The sequence below is a fragment of the Vombatus ursinus genome, unplaced genomic scaffold, assembly GCF_900497805.2.
Source record: "Vombatus ursinus unplaced genomic scaffold, bare-nosed wombat genome assembly UNPS02012156.1, whole genome shotgun sequence".
NCBI lineage: Eukaryota > Metazoa > Chordata > Mammalia > Diprotodontia > Vombatidae > Vombatus > Vombatus ursinus.
This window is the reverse complement of record NW_020951934.1, coordinates 3,748,565-3,767,088: the sequence shown is the minus strand read 5'-3', so window position 1 is coordinate 3,767,088 and position 18,524 is coordinate 3,748,565. Positions and strand designations below refer to the sequence as shown.

The 18,524-nt window shown below is 46.6% G+C and overlaps 2 protein-coding genes across 6 annotated transcripts in view; one reads left to right on the top strand and one right to left on the bottom strand.

The window, feature by feature from the left end:
* Positions 1-12,596, top strand: part of PCSK7 (proprotein convertase subtilisin/kexin type 7) — a 36,539-nt gene extending 23,943 nt beyond the window's left edge. The window contains exons 13-18 of one of the 2 annotated variants that reach the window (XM_027857490.1): positions 5,097-5,253; positions 5,685-5,779; positions 6,315-6,408; positions 6,738-6,855; positions 7,093-7,288; positions 11,325-12,596. In XM_027857490.1, the coding sequence (XP_027713291.1) occupies positions 5,097-5,253; positions 5,685-5,779; positions 6,315-6,408; positions 6,738-6,855; positions 7,093-7,288; positions 11,325-11,347 (683 nt within the window). In that variant the 3' untranslated portion in view covers positions 11,348-12,596. Of the gene's footprint in view, positions 1-5,096; positions 5,254-5,684; positions 5,780-6,314; positions 6,409-6,737; positions 6,856-7,092; positions 8,922-11,324 lie in introns of those variants that run through there. The other variant, XM_027857489.1, reaches the window with a different exon arrangement.
* TAGLN (transgelin) lies at positions 9,253-16,544 on the bottom strand. 4 transcript variants are annotated; one of them, XM_027857497.1, is made up of 6 exons: positions 16,436-16,516; positions 13,647-13,693; positions 10,874-11,065; positions 10,571-10,748; positions 10,169-10,271; positions 9,253-9,779 (listed from the first exon to the last, which is right to left on the bottom strand). In XM_027857497.1, the coding sequence occupies exons 3-6, from the start codon at positions 11,051-11,053 to the stop codon at positions 9,635-9,637; spliced, it is 606 nt and encodes a 201-aa protein (XP_027713298.1). In that variant the 5' UTR covers positions 11,054-11,065; positions 13,647-13,693; positions 16,436-16,516; the 3' UTR covers positions 9,253-9,634. The 4 variants fall into 4 exon arrangements, with proteins under 4 accessions (XP_027713298.1, XP_027713297.1, XP_027713299.1 ...); XM_027857496.1 differs by lacking the exon at positions 13,647-13,693 and having other exon boundaries at positions 16,436-16,544; XM_027857498.1 differs by lacking the exon at positions 13,647-13,693 and having other exon boundaries at positions 10,874-11,072; positions 16,436-16,524.
* Between the last annotated feature and the right edge of the window lie 1,980 nt (positions 16,545-18,524).

Sequence of the window (18,524 nt, the reverse complement as noted above, 5' to 3'; positions counted from 1 at the left end):
TCAGCAGCAGCAATAGCTGCTTCCTGAGCTCTCAGCACACTTAGAGTAAGAGGGTTGAACAACTAGTCAGAAGATTACAAGGGTCTCTTTACTAGCACTGTAGCAGGACTCTTGTTTTGCCCATACTCGGATCCAAGTTGCAGTCCTGGGTGGCGTTGCCTGGGTGACAAGGAGGAGCACTCACAAGAGCTGGCAGCCACAGGGAAGGAGGGACCCTTCCTCACAGGTCCATGGCAGAAAAGAGTGCTTGGGGTCACTCGCAGACCAGAGCACAGGCCAGGAGAGTAGTAAAAGCACCTCTCCTTAGATTATATCACCTTGGAAGAACTGAAAACTTATAGGTCCCTAGAAATATCTCTCAGAACAGCTCCACAAAACCCCTGAAACTTGGGACAGTTCACCCTCCTCCCTGGAAACAGAGTCCTACTTTAACAAAGAGTTAAAAGTCAAGAAATAGGCTGGGAAAATGAGCAAACAACGGAAAAAATTCTGACCATAGAAAGTTACTATGGTGACAAGGAAGATCAAAACACACACTCAGAAGAAGATGAAGTCAAAACTCCTACATCCAAAGCCTCCAAGAAAAATATGAATTGTTCTCATGCCATGGATGAGTTCAAAAAGGATTTTGAAAATCAAGTGAGAGAGGTAGAGGAAAAATTGGGAAGAGAAATGAGAGTAATGCAAGAAAATCATGAAAAACAAGTCAACAGCTTAGTAAAGGAGACATAAAAAAAATACCAAAGAAAATAACACCTTAAAAAACAGACTAGGCCAGATGATAAAAGAGGCAAAAAGCCAATGAGAAGAAGAATGCCTTAAAAAGCAAAATTGGCCAAATGAAAAAAGAGGCACAAAAATTCCCTGAAGAAAAAACTCCTTAAAAAATAGAATTGACCAAATGGAAAAGGCGGTACAAAAGCTCACTGAAGAAAATAATTCCTTAAAAATTAGAATTGAGCAAATGGAAGCTAATGACTATGAGAAATCAAGAAACAATAACACAACCAAAAGAAAGAAAAATAGAAGACAGTGTGAACTATCTCATTGGAAAAACAACTGACCTGGAAAATAGATCAAGGAGAGATAATTTAAGATTTACTAGACTACCTTGAAAGCCATAATCAAAAAAAGAGCCTAGACATCATCTTTGAAGAAATTATCAAGGAAAACTGCCAGAGGGTAAAATAGAAATTGAAAGAATCTACCTATTGCCTCCTGAAAGAGATCCTAACGTGAAAACTCCAATGAATATTATAGCCAAATTCCAGAGCTCCCAGGTCAAGAAGAAAATATTGCAACCAGGGGCAGTTAGGTGGTGAAGTGGATAGAGCACCAGACCTGGAGTCAGGAGGCCCTGAGTTCAAATCCAGCCTCAGACACATAACACTCACTAGCTGTGTAACTCTGGGCAAGTCACTTAATCCCAATTGCCTCACCAAAAAAAATATATATATATATATGTATTGCAAATAGCTAGAAAGAAACAGTTCAAATATGGAGCCACAATAAGGATAACACAAGATTTAGCAACTTCTACATTAAAGGATCAGAGGGCTTGGAATATGATATTCCATAGGGCAAAGGAGCTAGGATTACAACCAAGAATCACCTACCTAGCAGTACTGAGTATAATCCTTCAGGGAGGGGGGAAAAATGGACATTCAGTGAAATAGAAGACTTTCAAGCATTCTTGATGAAAAGACCAAAGCTGAATAGAAAATTTGACTTTCAAATATAAGACTCAAGAGAAGCATAAAAAGGTCAACAGGACAGGGAAATCATAAAGGTTAATAAGGTTAAACTGTTTACATTTCTACATGGGGAGATGATACATGTAACTCAGATCTTTTTTCTCATTATTAGGACAGTTAGAAGGAGTATATATAGACAGACGGCACAGGTTTGAGTTGAATATGAAGGGTTGATATCTTCAAAAAAAAATAAAATTAAGGAATGAGAGAGGAATGGACTGGGAGAAAGGGAAAGGGAGAGGTAGAATGGGGTAAATTATCTCACATGAAAGAGGCAAGAAAAAGCTTTTACAGTGGAGGGGAAGATGGAGGAGGAATGGGGGAGTGAGTTAACCTTATTCTCATCAGAATTGGCTCAAATACGGAATAACATACACCCAACTGGGTATAGAAATCTATCTTACCCTACAGGAAAGTAGAAGGGGAAGGGGATGAAGGAAGGATAGTGGTGATAGAAGGGAGGACAGATTGGGGGAGGGAGTAATCAGAAGCAAAACACTTTTGAGGAGGGACAGGGTGAAAGAGGAGAGAGAATAGCATAAACAGGGAAATAGGATGGAGGGAAATACAGTTAGCAAAAGCAACTGAAAAAAAATTTGAAGCAAGTTTCTCTTGATAAAGGCCTAATTGCTCGAGCGTATAAAGAATTGAGTAAAATTTATAAAAGTAAGAGCCATTCCCCAAATGATGAATGATCAAAAGATATGAACAGTTCTGGATGAAGTGATCAAAGCTATCTATAGCCATATTTTTAAAAATACTCTAACTCACTATTGATTATCGAAATGCAAATTAAAACAGTTCTAAGATATACTACCTTATACCTATTAGATTGGCTAATAGGGCAGAAAGGGAAAATGACCAACTGTAAGTTTTACGGAAGCTGAGAAGATCCTCCCTAGTCCCTCACATGACTGCCTCCTGACCTGACATAAGGGATGTAATTTAAAGTTAGTATGTGTGACCGGGAGCACCAAGGAAATGGAACATCAAAGAATAAACAAACTATGTTACTCGGGCAGAACAACTCTTATCTCAAGAAATATGTGTGTGTCCAAGGATTTGGCCTCTCCTTGGACACATACATAAAATATAGGCATCTGGAGCTCTGGCCAAGCTCCCTCTTTGTTCTAAGATTGTTTTTCCGTGGTTTACATAGATATAAAAAGGGCCACTTGGGAAAGGGACCTTTGGAGGTCTTTGTTTCAGAGATGGGGACTCCCACCTCTGTCGGTTTTCCCAGTCAGGACCCTTTGGACCATTTCTAAGTCTCCCTGGCATCAAGGATTAGAGCTGGGCCTGGTTTGGTGATGTATCTTCTTTCTTTCTTTTTCTATTGCTATCCTTTCTTAGTTCTATGTTGATTCACTAGATTGTATGCTTATGTACATTATTTTAATTCGTACTTCTCTATTGCCTTAAGCATTATCAAATAAACTCAATTACTTGTTAAGTTAGCATCCAGGGTGTCTTTGTATCTTAAGATCCGAACCTAAAGTAAAAGTCCTGCAGTCCATCATCCCCTTTCGATTACACCAGTGTTGGAGGGGATGTGGGAAAAAATGAGACATTGATGCACTATTGGTGGAGTTCTCAACTGATTCAGCCATTCTGTAGAGCAATTTGCAACTATGCCTGAAGGATTGTAAAACCATGAGTACCCTTTGACCTAGTAATACCATTGCTAGGTCGGTATTCCAAAAGAGATAAGAAACAAAAAGGAAAAAGACTTGTATGTACAAAAATAGCAAAAAAAAAAAAATAGCAAAAAAAAAATGGTGGTGAAGAATTGGAAAATGAGGGGATGCTCATCAGTTGGGGAATAGCTGAACAAACTGTGGTGTGTGATTATGATGGGATGCTATTGTGGTAAAAGAAATGATGAGCAGGATGCTCTCAGAAAGACCTGGAGGGTCTTATACGAGCTGATGCAAAGTGAAGTATGTAACATGCCGAAAGTAATAGCAATGTTGTAAGATGATAGTCTGTGAATAGCTTGACTGCTCTTAGCTGTGTCCAGGACAACTCTGAAGGACTTGTAATGGCAAGTGCTGTCCATCCCCAGAGAAGGAACTAGTGATGTTTGGATGCAGATTGAAGCATGCTTTTCTTTATTTATTTTTCTTTGAGGTTTGGGTTTGGGGTTTGGTATTTTTTGTTGTTGTTGTTGTTCATTTTTTGTTTTTTGTGGGTTTGGGTTTTTTCTTTTACCACATGGCTGGTATGGAAGTGTTTTGCATGACTGCACATGTATAGCCTATATCGGATTGCTTGCCTTCTCACAGTGAGGAGGGGTGGGGAGGGGAGAGGGGAGAGAATTGGGAACTCAAAGTTTTTAAAATGAATGTTAAAAATTGTTTTTATATGTAACTGAGGGAAAATAAAATACTAAATAAAATTGTTTTAAAGGAAAAAAAAGAAATTTTCAATGTGTTACTTGTATCTTAGGTGACCTTAAGCAAGTTACTTTACCTTCCTGGGCAGGTTTTTGGTTTTGTTGTTTTCTGTAGAATTGACAGAGTTGGACCAGCTTAAGGGTTCTCAACCTTTTTTGTTAGCCTGGTGAATGAAGCCTATTGGCTGGCTCCTTGGAATAATGTTTTTAAATGAATAAAGTAAAATACTTAAGGTCACAAAGGAGACTAATTATATTGAAATAAAGATATTAATTTTTTCACATCTAAGTTCATGGACCCTTTGGGTGGTTTGTGGACCTCAGGTTAAGAATCTAAAATCCTATGAACATATGACCCCTCCCCCCTTTCAAATCCTTATTCAAAACATAAGTAGTGTAAGCCTAATCTCACCTGGCTACAATTATTCTTGTAGAGAGGCATTGTGATGTAGTGGAAAAAACACCAGAGATTAATTTGAGAGACCTGGGTTTGAATCCCAGCTCTGACAGTTATTGACTGCAAGTTCTTGCTACCTCTCTGAGTTTCGGTTTCTTCATCTGTGAAATGGACTCAATTATACTTGCACTACCTACATCACAGGGTGGTTATTCTGGAAGTTCTTTTTAAACCTTGAAATACTGTAAATTTGAGGGTTTTTTGTATTCTCTGCCCACTCATTACTTACTTTCTATGTGTATCATTTTGCTTCATTTTAGTATTTATAGCATGTGTGTTGTTTTTTCAACCAGACTGTGCATTATGGCAGAGCAGGAGCTTGTGTCTTCCATTTCAGTAAATGTGCGTTAGATGTATGAATGTTGGGTGAGATTTGAGATTTGTGTGACTTGAAGAAGGGAAGTAGTTTGGGAGTGTTGCGGCATTTTATTGGAAGGAAGTTGGAGATTGCGTATTGTGTTTATGGATTTCGTTGATTGGCTTCCCACAGTTAGCAAGAGCGACCTGGAGATGTCAGGGCTGATGACCCTGGAGCATGTGGCAGTGACTGTCTCTATCACCCATCCCCGTCGAGGCAGCTTAGAGCTGAAGCTCTTTTGTCCCAGTGGCATGATGTCCCTCATTGGTGCCCCACGAACCATGGACAAGTATGTATGTCCCCAGATCCAGCTCAGGCCTATTGCCTCCTCATCTCCCCTTTGCCCTCTGCTTTCTTTTTACAGCACAGAAAATAACTGGGAGGGAAAAAAAAACCTCCAAGGAGAGGTTATGGGTACTACTTGACATGAGAAAACTTGGCAGTATCCTCAGGAGACAGACATATCTAGCTCATGCCATCTGGAAACTATCAGCTCATAAATCTCCTTATGCAGGGGAAGGAAAGCCCAAGCTAGCCCTAAGTATACCACACTTGGGAATACTTTTATGCCACCCTCTTTGAACCCCTCAAAATTCCCCTCTCCCACAGCCAGTAATGTGACGTTCCATGGCATATCCAACAGGAACATAAAACTTCTGGGGTGGAAGGGTCTGTGCCCTGTATCCTACCCTCCCTGCTCTCCCCCTTGCTTTTCTTCAGAGATCCCAATGGCTTCAATGATTGGACCTTCTCCACGGTTCGGTGCTGGGGAGAACGTGCTCAGGGCACATACAAACTTGTCATCAGGGATGTGGGTAAGTTTCCTTTCCCCCTCTTCTAGAGACATGCCTGGCATAGTATGGAGCTAGTCTGTGTGGTATCTTAAACTTCCCTGAAGTTCTCCTCATTCCTCTTTGAGAAAACAGAATTGCAGAGGTAGAAGACCTGAGGGATACTTATTCAGGGGGTGCTGACTGGCTTCACTCACATCCACTTTTCGCCTCCTCATACCTCGGAGGAGGAAGCGAGCTATTTCCCTTCCTGACATATCTGTTCCTTGATGAGAGCATTTTTCAGGGATTGTTATACTCAGTCATCTTTACACCATCCTTAGCAGGCTGGTAGAGTACAGATTTATTATTCCCGCTTTTATTGGAAAATGAAGTCTCAGAGTTGTTGAAGTAACTCCCTCCAGGTCATATACTGAGTCATAGTGAACCCAGGTTTTCTGATGCTTCTGAACTGTAATGTTGTCTCCAGACGTCCGAAAGGGCAGAGTCCATTTCCTTTGACATGGACAACCAAGCAGCCGTGACTCACGGCCTCCTCCACCCGCTCCTTCTTCCCTAGGAGATGAGCTCCTCCAGGCTGGGCTCCTTCAGCAGTGGCAGCTGACACTGTACGGCTCCGTGTGGAGTCTGACTGACATCGGAGAGAGGCAAAGGTAGGACAGGCCTTTGGAGCAGGGAACAGGGAGGAGCCACTGCATGTCACCAGCACTTAGCACAGTGCCTGGCACATAGTAAACCTTTAACAAATGCTTACTGACCAGCTGAGTGCCTGACAGATTAAGCAGGCTGGCCAAGGGGCCCAACCTTCAGAAACGTGTGAGCTAGCAAAGGGCAGGAGGGTCCAGTGGTTAGAGCAGCTGGCAAACTGGAGCCTTGTTCCTTCTCTCACTTGCTGTAGACCATCATTCTCCTCAGCTACAAGACAAGTGGAATGGTTGGGGTTGAGAGGTCAACTGAATTTCTTGTCTTCTCTCCGACATAGGCAACTCGAGGATGCCATGAGTGGGAAGTATCTGCACGATGGTTTTTCTCTGCCCTGCCCTCCTGGACTAGAAATCCCTGAGGAAGAGGGCTATACCATGACCCCCAACACCCTCAAGGTACCAGGGCTCGGCCCAATCTCCAGTTATCAACAGAAATGATTCTGGGTGGGTGGGTTCCCAGTTAGATTCAGAGTAGTTTAGGGCATAGGGAAGTTGGAAATTTTGGAGTCTTAAAAGCAGTTCTGGTTAGAGTCCCCATTCCACTAAGCCCCTCCAGCCCTGGAGTTCAGTTTTGTCCAGAAGGGTTTAGGACTTAGGGAATTAGCCCCTAACAGTGGTGTTTGGATCCTGCAGACCCTGATGCTGCTGGGTTGCTTTGCTGTCTTCTGGACTATCTACTATCTGCTAGAAGTGTATTTGAGCCAGAGAGATGTGACCTTTGACCTAGCCTGTGGAAGAGGCCACTGCTGGTGGCTCCAGAGGAGCCGGAAGGCCATGGAGGAGGGGACAGAACTTGAATCAGTGCCTCTGTACAACAGCAAGGACACAGGTGAGGCAGATACAGAGACTGAAGATCGCCCTCCCACTTCTGGCCTCCAAGCCCCGGATCTGTTGGATCAGAGCAACTGGGGCCTGATCCAGGACAGTGAGAGACCCCCAGAATTCCCCCATCAGAACTTCCAACCTGACCTGCTTCACAGGGAGCAGGAACAACAGGCATGCTGATCCGATGGCACAGCACTCAGGACAGAATTTGCACAGTGCGAGAGCCCTACTTTCTGCTGGGGAGGGGTGGGAAAGAGCACAGAGGAACCACCTTCACCCTCTTTAGAGGTTCCCAGGCTGAGCTACGGGACCCAGAGCTAAGTCATACCTGCTCTTTGCTTCGAGGGTGCTGGGGGAGCCGAGAGATGCTATCTGTCCTCCTCTCCCACTCCACCCAGCTCAGGTACTTACTCCGAGACTGAGGACCTCTCCTCTGTGAGCAGGGGCCCCTCCGAGATACATAGCCCAGAAGAGAGGTGCCACAAGCCCAGGTGGGAATACAGGACACACAGAGCACCACTCCCACCTTGGAATCCCCCTCTTGGCAGAATGAAGTCTTTGGAAGATCAGAAAATACAGGAGACTTGCCACAGGCCAAGCAATGCCCTCTGCCTTTGTCTCTTTTAAATAGGTTGGGGATATGAAAAGTGAGAGTTCTTATTGTGCCTAGGTGGGTACAAAAGATACCTGCCACCACTAAAGGAGAATTTCAAAAGAAACAAGTTAAGGGCACCTGAGAAACTGTTTTGGGGGAGATGTGGAGGGGTGGAGAAGGTACAGAAATGCATGCTGGGAATGGCTAGGACCTTCCCTTAGGTGTTGTCCTTCCCCCACACATTTTTTTTTAAAAGAGCCAGAAGCAGGGGAAGACTCATACTCCTGCAATTGCTATTCAAACTGCCACTCCTCCCATCTTTCCTCCTGAAATTTGTACTTTAGGCATCAACAGGAGAGGCTTAACCTGGGCCCAGGTCGTCGGAGCCTAGGGAACTAGCTTCTGCCTTGAATGAGCTGCCTTCATTACCCTCCCCTAGGATCCCACAGAGAAGCCACTTGCCACTTGGTCTACCCAGCCCTCCTAGAGAAGTAGTACTGAGCTCCAGGCAGAGATGGGGATGAGCCAGGGAAGCAGTGGGCAAGGGAGGCAAGTAGGCATTAGTGGAGTGTGTGTTGTGGGAGAACAGCTGCGGGCGTGAATAGAGAATGTTTCTCTCTGGCTGTGCAGTCCACTATAGTCCTCGGGGAAGTGCCCAGGGAAGCAGGGGCCGGGTTCCTAGGGGATGATGGTATACGTCTCAGGTTTTCTGTTCCTCTCCAGCCTTGGCTGCCTCCCCATTCAGAGCTGGTTTGTTGGTTTGAAGTATTTTTTTAAGGGTTTAAATTTATTTTTCTCTTTTCACAGCAACATTTTGTTGAGGTTTTTTTTTTTCTGCACAGCTTTTCCAAAATAAAAACCTACCTAGCCAACCTTAGACTCTGAGCTAATCTATTTATTCCTCAACTCCTCCCCATCCACTCATTCACTCAGTTAAATTGCAGACCCAGTGTCTCTGCCTTGATTCTCTGTTTTTTTCTTTGCTAGGCAATTGGGGTTAAATGACTTGCCCAGGGTCACACAGCTAGTAAGTGTCATGTGTTGTGTGAGACCAGATTTGAACTCGAGTCCTCCTGAGTCCAAGGCTGGAGCTCTATCCACTTCGCCATGTAGCTGCCCCTTGTGCCCCTTGATTCTCCTCTTCTATCCTTCAGCCAAAAGCAAGCTCACAGCACCACCTCATCCTCTACCCTGTCCAGCCCTTCCAACAGGACTTTGTCTCTAATTCATCCTAGAGCTGACAGAATGGGGTCTTGGCATGTCTTCTCCTGTCCAGGGCAAGATTAGAGAGGCACATGGTAGATCTAGCCTCTCCCCCCGCCCAACACTATCTAAGTAAGAGCTTACCACAAATCAAAACTCTGCTAGCCAGGTTTGAGAAAAGATTGACAATATTTTTTCCTCTAAATTTTAACTCCCACAATACCAATGTACAAAATGGGGGGGAAGGGGGCACGTGGACTTGAAGTTCCCTCAGTGGACTGTTGCCATCAAAGAGGACAGTGACTTGTCCCCAACCCAGCCTCCCCCTCAAGACTTGGGAAATGGTAGAAGGTGGTTGTGGAGATTGGGAAGAGGATTTGGGTTGGCCAAGGGAATGGTGCTTTGGGGTGGAGAGAGAGCTGCCCTTAAGAGGGCCTCATAGCTTGGCCAAGGCTGGAACTGCACAGGGTGTGGGGCAAGGCAGGCGAGCCAGGATTGCTGCAACCAAGGAGTTAGGGAAAGGGGCAAGGAAGGGGCCAGTGCCCTAGCCCTCTAACTGATGATCTGCCGGGGACGCCCATAGCCTGTCATGCCAGCCTGGGAGGCTCCCCTGTTGCTGCCCATCTGTAGGCCGATGACGTGCTTGCCTTCCTGGAGCTGGCTATCTGTGAATTCCCTCTTGTGCTCCTGGGCTTTCCTGGGGACAGAAAAATACGGTTAAAGGACCTGGATATGTCTTCTCTATCTTCCCACACCTTCCTTTCATTCTTATATTCATCGACTTCCATTACTGTCTTTCTTCCCATTCCCTTTTCCATTTTCCTCCCTTCTCTTTTTGCTCTTTTCTCTACCCTTAGACAAAGAGCGGCCCAGTAACCAATAAAGGAGGTGGTTGGTCATGTCTGTGGGGCAGGAGAAGGGATCAATTCCTATTCTTCCTCCACTTTAGTCCCATACTCAGTCCCTTGGTTCTCCACTTTAAAACCCTTCAGCTGCTCCCTCTCCAACTGGTTAATATATCTCACCACCATCCACCATAGTCTATAGGGCACAGAGCTAGCTGAAAAAACCCTGGAAATTGCATACTTCATGAACCAGTTGGGATCTCCACGGTAGTGGCCATCATTCTTGGTCACTGCCAGGCTTCCTAGTGCCATCAGAGTTCTCTGCACAGCTGCCAGGTCTTTACCTGAGGGAGGAAAGAGGAAAGGGGTAATTTATCAAGACCCTACTGCAAATGACCAAACTGGGGACAGAGGTGAGTCAACATTGTCCCAGAGCCTAAGATTGGATGAGGTTCTCCAGACAGCTCTCCTTGATTTTGCCCAACTTTCCTGTCCTTGGTGCTATACTATTTGAAAGATCCTTCATTTTTTCTTTCTTCAGGATTGTAGCATTTCCATCCATTTTGTCATTTTCTTTTTCTTTCTTCATCCCGTGGCCCCAGCCTTCCATTTTTCTACCTATACAACCAGCCCTTCTCCATACCTTCAAAGAGGTCAACAGTCTGGAACATGTCAGTCTTGGTGACCCCATAATCCTCAGCTGCCTTCAGGAACTGAGCCACCTGTTCCATCTGCTTGAAGACCATGGTGGGTGGGTTCTCAGGTACCTTCACTGGCTTGGAACCATCCGGGTGCAGGCTATTAACTAGCTTGCTCAGGATCTGCCCAGCATAAGACACAGTTCAGCACCCAAATTCAGCCCCGATGCCTAGCCCCAGGATCTAGATCCCAGAATCTCATACCCACAAAGCTGCCCGGTCCACCCTGGTTAGGGGGTGATACTCACCACACCATTCTTCAGCCAGACTTGGAAGCCCAATCGCCCTCGATCAGGACGGCCCACATCAGACCCACACTGCACAATAATCCATTCCACCAACCGTTCCTCTAGCTCATCATCATATTTCTTCTCGATCTTAGACTGCACTTCCCGGCTCATGCCATAGGAGGGGCCCTTGTTTGCCATGCTGGGTGAGAGCTAGGGCCAAAAACGAGAGATGAAGGATGAGTGGATATCTCTGTTCCCTGCTTTAGTGGCTCACCTGGTCCTGGGTAAGGTCTCCAGTCACTAGCATATTAAGACCCCTTGGTACTTTCCCAACCCTTCTAACTAATAGGTTGGGTCAAGATGAGCAATCCTGTCAGCCTCCCAGAAAATTAACAGAAGGATCTCTTAAGGAGCAAGAAATTATGGAGGTTATAGATTCTGAGCTGAATTTAACTCTTTTGTTTTACAGATGAGGAAACTGAGGCCCAATGAGGAGGAAATGGATTTGCCCCATGCAAGGATTCAATCCCAGATCCTTTGACCCCCTACTTCCCTTCTAGCACTGGATTTTATGAGTATTGCTAAGGCATATCTTCCTCCCAGCCCTCCCCCAAGTGAGTGAATCCCAGCTCTAGAACTGAAAAAGAATCTGCTGCTGTTTCCCACATTCCAGTCCCAGAACCCTTAGACTATAAAAGGGAATTTTTTTTTTCAAGCTGGGGGAAGAGCAACCCAGGCTAACTTGACTTTGACTAGTCTTGTGGGATTCTAGGTTTATCTTGACTCTGTTTATTGGCTAATCTAGCACTGCCCCTGGCTCCACCAGGTCTCATCTCCCACCACTGACCACCATTTCCATAACTCTGGGAAACAGACTCCATCCATCAGGCCTCACTCCTGGTTCTAGGGGGCCTCAACAGGAAGCCGGGTATGGCTAGGGCAAGAATGCAGGAACTTCACATTCCTAGTCATCCTCAACCCACGGGGTCAGGTAGCATGAACCTTGAGATGTAATCATTCCAGGTGGACACCTGAGAAAGTGTCCCGGGGAGTAAGGAAACCTGGGAGCCAAAGGTCATGGGAAACAAATGATCATATCTCTCAGAACCAGGCTAAACTACCAGATACTTCTATCTTCTATCTCATCTGACCAACTTCTAAGATGTTCCATCCTGTGGACTAAGGTGTTCCATCCTGTGGCTCTCTTTTGAAATTTACCCATGGCTCCAAAGTTAGAGCCAGGACTCTGGACCTCCTCCCCAGACCTTCTTCCTACCCTCCCCCCATGACAAGCCAGCAGAGGCTGTCACTGCCCCACTCAGGTTGGAAGCTACTTCAGGTAATTAAGGCAGTCAAGCTCCTGGAATATGAGGTCTTGCCTGTAGGATTGGTGGGGAGAGTGACCAGCTTGAAACTGGAAGCTGACCCTACCCATGGATTCCCTTCTCACTGCCTCACCTCACTCCTCAGGGTCCTCAGTGTTACAGCCATAGCAGCATAGAAACCAGAGCCCTTCTAGGGACTATGACAGAGCCAAGAATAATCTGCCCCCAGCATGGGAACCACTGCCCCCATCCTCCTATTTCCTCCAACTTCTGACTACTGCCCTCCACACTATCCCTGGGGATTTCAGGATGGTGCCAGAAATGGAAAAGGGCCTTGGGCTCAGGATGAAGGGCAGAGACCCGGCCATTAGAAGTCAGAGATGTTGGTATAGCTGGGTGGGGAGGACAAGCAAGGAACTGACCCTGAGTGGGCTTGAAGCTGACTGAATTAAAGTATGACCCAGGCCACGTACTCAGCTGTCTATCTGACAAGGCTGCTGGTAGTAGGAGTGTTAGATTTCTTCCATTTACTTCCTATGTTGCCCTGTTTAATTCCTATTACTTCTCTAGGCCTCAGTTTTCTCATCTGTAAAATGAAAAGACTGCATTAGATGATCTCTAAGATTCCTTCCAGCAATAAAAATGTGATCCTATGAAGTTCAGCCTGACTCAGCATGGTGATGCGGATGAATGATGAATGAAAGCAGATGAATAAAAGGGATAAAGGGAAGAGACAATATTGTATGCATGCATATAGACATTGTCTTTCTGCCTGTCTGATACTTCCTCCCCTTATGGGAGCCAGAACCCCACCCTTGCCCCATAAATGCCAATTCAGCTTCTAGGCTCAGACAGTCAGGCTATCTTTAGGTGCCCGGCCCCTCCCCACATTGGACAGGGAAAGGTATCAACAAAATTCTGGAAGTGTAGAGTGGCTGCATACAAGGAGGTTTTCTTCCTCTCAGTCCAGCCCCAAACTCTGGTTTCCAGCTACCTTGTCAATACCACCAAACAAGAGACAAAAGGGTTAAAATGAGGAGGACTTTAGATTGAGAATCAGAACACTTGAATTTTAATTATAAGATCGTAGGAGTTTCATTTTAGTGATGAAACTAATACCCAGAGTGGCTCGACTAGTCACACAGCTCACAAGTGCCACAGTTGGTATGGATGTTCAGTTGTTTCAGTTGTGTCTGACTCTTTGTGACCCCATTTAGGGTTTTCTTGGCAAAGATACTGGAGAGGTTTGTTATTTCTTTCTCCACCACATTTTACAGATGAGGAAAATGAGGCAAAGAAGGTTAAGTGACTTGTCCAAGGTCACACAGCTAGTAAGTATCTGAGGGCAGATTTGAACTCAGGTCTTCTTGATTTCAGGCCCAGCACTCTAACCACGGCATCACCTAGCTGTCCACAGTACAAGACCCCCAAATCTCTTGACTTATGCTCTGGCCTTTTCCACTTACTGTTAGACATTGGTTAATCACTTTTCTCCGGGCCTCAGTTTCCCCTCCTGTAAAACAGAGAAGTGGCCTAAGGTAGTTCTAGCTCTAAAATGCAGTGATTCCATGAAGGCTGAGAGAATACTCACCTTTAACTATAAAGACATTCTACCAACACCAGCGCCTAGAACCCCCATTGATATCGGCAAATTTGAAAAGCAGACAGATCTGCCTACTTCTTCATCTCCCATCGGAACCAAGCAGGGTAGCAAGTCCTATTCCTTTTTCTACCACCAGCCCCTACCTCCCCACCCAATTTCTAGAGAACCAGAAATCAAGAGGTAAGATAAAGTCAAAAGCTAGAAATCAGTGCTACAGAATTTAAGCCTGTGTTCCAGATCTAGCTCCTTCTTTTCCCCCCACTAATTTCTGGGATCTGCATATAGTAACTGGTGCTTAGTTGAAAGTCTAGCACCCAAGCCTGGGGAGGTCAAGTAACTTCATCAATCTTCATTCAATTGGAATAAGGGGAGTTCAGAGAACCTTGGCCCTTACCCCTTACATTGGCCCCCTCCTACCCTGCCATGACTTCTCCCATATCCATACTACAGCATACCTTTCCCCCTGTATTGTACAGCCTTCTCCTCTCTCCCCACAAAGCCCCCACCACCATTCCGTACATACTGATTAGATCACACCTCGTTCAAGGGTGTAACAGTTGTTAAGGAAAGAAATACAAAAGAAGGTATAGCCCCTCCCCTTTAGGAGTTCACTGTCTAATAAGGGGGACCTAGGAGGAGGTAGACAGAGCAGCCGAGCACCCTGGTAGACAAGCCTGGCAATGCACACACCTGGAGAGCTCTAAACCAAGGTGACTGGGACCCAGAGAGAAAAAGGAAGAAAGAGTTAAAGGAAGGAAGTGTTCAACACACCTCTCCTTTCTCAATTTCTTCCTTTTTTCCTTCCCTCTAGAGCCGCAGGGATTATGAATGGAGATTCCCAAGAAATTCCCTTAAGGCCTGTTCTTGCCGAGGATAAATCCGTGGCAGCCGGTGTTTGCGTATCTGACTACTCTAGGTCTGCTTCTAATCTTATTTCCGAACATTCGAACAAGGCCAAACACAAAGCTGGGGAGAACCCAGTAGCCAATGAGCAGGAGACTTCTGTTCTCTTTCTTTCTGTTCTGTTTGCTTTCCCCCACCCTTGGCCAAAGGAATTCTTTTCAGTTGATATGTCTTTATGTTAGTCTAAGGAATTGAGAAGGGACCAGATTGACCCAAATGGAGGTTGGAGGGGGAGAGGATTTCCTTGATCCACTGGAAGCCCCATAGGATATAAGAAGTCAGTGGTTTACCCTAGTCCTGCCTGGGCATTAAATAAAGTCTTCAGTCTCCTGACATGAGCACATCTGTATGCAGAAGAGAGTAGCACATATAGGCACATCGAGTCCAGAGTCCAGTGGAATAGGCAAGCACCTCTGGATCCAGAGGACTGTGAGGGGGGGCCGGACCACACACGGTGAAATCTTTGCCGGGGTCATCGTTGATGCCATTTCCATAGTTGCCACCAGAGGGAGAAAGCAAGAAGACTTTGGGAAGCTGCCCTTGTGCCTGCCCAGCCCCAGCCCAGCCCCTTCCAGGCAAGTCCCACCCCACCCCATTTAAACCCCACCCCACCTCTGCCTCAGTAGCTATATAGCCTCCTGAAATTGTTGTTCAATTGTTTCAGTCACCTCTGACTCTTTGTGACCCCATTTGGGCTTTTCTTGGCAAAGGTACTGGAGTGATTTGCCCTTTCCTTCTCCAGCTCATTTTACAGAAGAGAAAACCGAGGCAAACAGGGTTAAGGGACTAGCCCAGGGTCACACAGCTAGTAAATGTCTGAGGTCCGATTTGAAGTCAGAAAGATGAGTCTACCACACCTAGCTGCCCAGCCCCCTGAAGACAGGGTGTGTAAAGTTCCGATTTCCTTCCTGCTTTGGCAGGTGGCTATCCAAGTTGGGGGGGGGGGGGGAGTTCCCCAGGCCACAATCCAAGGTGGATCTGGCTGGGAGTCTCTGACTCCAGACAGATGGACCCCTCCCACCCAGAATCTGCACCTGGCCACATTGCTTACCTCAGAAATGCCAGGAAATTTGGCCACCCATGCAGCCTCACTTACTCTGTTCCCACTGCCTATACCCTAAACTTCTCTACACACACAGATTCACACAGACACCTACTCACAGACACTTGCTCCCACATTCTCATGAAATCACACATCCATTCATCCTCTTGCTCTTTCCACTGCCATGACGCCAATCAGAAGTAGCATCAGTCACAGTCACTCCTGTCCTCACCACTCTGTAACTGCGGCAGAAAATGGTACTTCACCTTTGCCCTGGTTTCCCAAGTTCACCGAACCGGCTAATTCATCCCTGAAACCTCAAGGAGAGAGGGCCAGACCATAACCCAAGCGACCAGCTCGATGGTCTGTGACAGCTACAGACTGGGGCATTCTTATGCAGGTGTGGGGGATACAGCGTGCCTTCAAGCTCTCCCACTCCATCCATTATGCCAGTGTCTATCAAGAGAGAAGAAGCTTCTTCCCTGAACTTTTTTTTTTTAAATGAAACATTCCTAACTGAACTAAGTGAGGTGTGTGGTCCTCTAGAGCCGAGGGAGAGAGGAAATTACCTTGAGGAAAACTTGTCATCTGCTGCCCAGGTCAAGCTTCATCCATCTTCCTCATCACTCTCTGTCTCCCTTCCTACCCCAAATGCCCCCTTCTGGACCAGGCCCAGCTCCCTCCACCCCAAGGATAAAAACACTTACTAGGAGTTCTCAGAGCTCGAAGAAGCAATGATGTTTTCTGTGCCTGGGACACCGACAGACAGGACAGGGCGCTGGCTGAGCTGGGGGGTTTAAAAGGTTGGTGGTGGCCCAATGATGTCAATCCTCTCCCCTCCCCCCTTCCAACCTCCACCCCCAGACAGCCCGCCCCTTAGTTCTCTCCCCGCTAGGAGAAAACCAGCCCCTTCCCCACACCCCCAGTGACTCTCCACACAGGCTCCATATTTGGGGAAAGACACCAAGACAGAGCAATCTGCCGGGGGCTGCCGGAGACATTCCCTGCGTGCTTGAGAGATGGAGCTGGGAAGGGGCGGGGCCAGGGGTGATGACAGAGAGCCGGGAAAAGCCTTTTATAGACAGGACTCTACAGGCTTCCCCCGCTCTGGATGCTGGGGCTATCTCCCCCCATTCTGTCGACTGTTACCGCTGTCCCCATGGCATTGAGAGGGGGAGGGAGAAAAGAATCTGAGGGACAGCAAAGAGATTAGGGGTTAAGTGGGTTAACTTCTCCTAGGTCCTTGAGCAATGGTCAGCAAACCTCCAGAACTATCTCTTGACCCTGGGCTTTTTCGCTTCCGTTTTGGGAAAGAGGCTTAGAATCCGCTTGGGCTGAGGTGAGCAGACAAAGTCCCACGTGGAGGGCAGCTTAGGAATTAGGGTGGGTAGGTATAAGAGCCATCCCCATTCTCCTTTGGGAGCATTTGTGGAGATATCCCTTCCAAATGGGAAAAAAAAAAGGCTGGGGGCATGAAATTTAGGAGGTCCACAGCTGCTGAACTAGTCCTCTGCTCCTCCAGGATACTTGCCCTACCATCCTATCCAGAGTGAGAAGTGGGTGGTAAGGGGTCATCTGAGGTCCTCCCCAAGAGTTGCACCTATAACTCTCCCATCCACATATGCCCACTTCCTCATCCAGGATATAAAGGGAACTTGACTCCATAGAAAGATCCACCACCGTTTTGAGGTCCCAACTTTATTCTTGTCTCCAGAGTACTGGGAGGAAAGATAGGGTGTGATGTGAAACCTATCTGGTGGAAAGAGTTTCATCTATGGAATTCCACTATCCTCCCATGCAGCCCCCTTAGCTTCTTCTCCAGCACTAACTTCTCTCCAATAACCTTTCACTGGACCCTGGCCATGGGACTGTGAGGGGAATGAGTTCAGGCTCCCGGGCCTGGTGGAGCCCAAGAGATAGGTAGGTATTGGCAGTCCCCTTCAAAAAGCTCTCTTTTCCCTCCCAGCACCTCCTCCCTCGGGAGTCCGATGCCCGATTCATGCCAAACAACAGGAAGCGGCTGTGCCTGCCAAGCCAAAGTGGTGAGCACATCGAGCGACCCCAGGCGGTTACTGAGACTTCATGCTGGGGCAGGACATGAGGGGAATGGAGGCATGAGAGGACACAAGGGAGGGCAAGAAGAGCAGCATCTTGGAGGTGATTCGTCCTCCTCCCCCTTCCCTCTGTCTCAGAACCACAGATCTTAGTGATGAAGTCCAACTTCCTTAGAGTGTAAACTCCCTGAGGGCAAAGGTCTTCACTTTTTCCCATGGTATCCCTAGCACTTAACACAGTGCCTAGCACACACAGTAGGTGCTGGATAAATGCTGGTTGACTGCATATATGATAACCGAGGCTCACAGAGATGGGGATTCGAATACCATCACACAAGTGGCTCTCCTTCCCCTGGGGCTGACCACGCCACAGTCACGTGAGAAACTGGAAGTTATTGGATCGGAAGATTTACAGCTAGAAGTCCAACCCCCTCACTTTTACAGATGAGGACATTGAGGCCTAAAAGAGGTTAAGTGACTTGTCCATGGTCATACAGTTTAGTATGAAGCAGGATTCAAACTCAGGTTTTCCTGACCTCAGATCCAGGACTCCATCTACTAGGCCTCCCACCTGGTATTCTCCAGTGTTTCTTCACCTCATAGTCTCCATTTAACCTTTCCCATTTATTAAGACAGCCATTAAACCCTGACCTCGAAAATGTGTTCCTCCTCCTAACAAGCGCCCCCTTTCCCCTGCTGTCACCGGAGGGACCCAGCTGATACTGAACCAGGGGCATACCTT

Coding starts and splice junctions, on each gene's coding strand:
- TAGLN (XM_027857496.1), bottom strand. CDS start 11,053: ATGGCAAACAAGGGCCCCTCCTATGGCATGAGCCGGGAAGTGCAGTCT. Junction 10,749..10,873: donor TCTGGCTGAAGAATGGTGTG/GTGAGTATCACC, acceptor TATGCTGGGCAG/ATCCTGAGCAAGCTAGTTAA. Junction 9,780..10,168: donor GATCCCAACTGGTTCATGAA/GTATGCAATTTC, acceptor TTCTGTCCCCAG/GAAAGCCCAGGAGCACAAGA.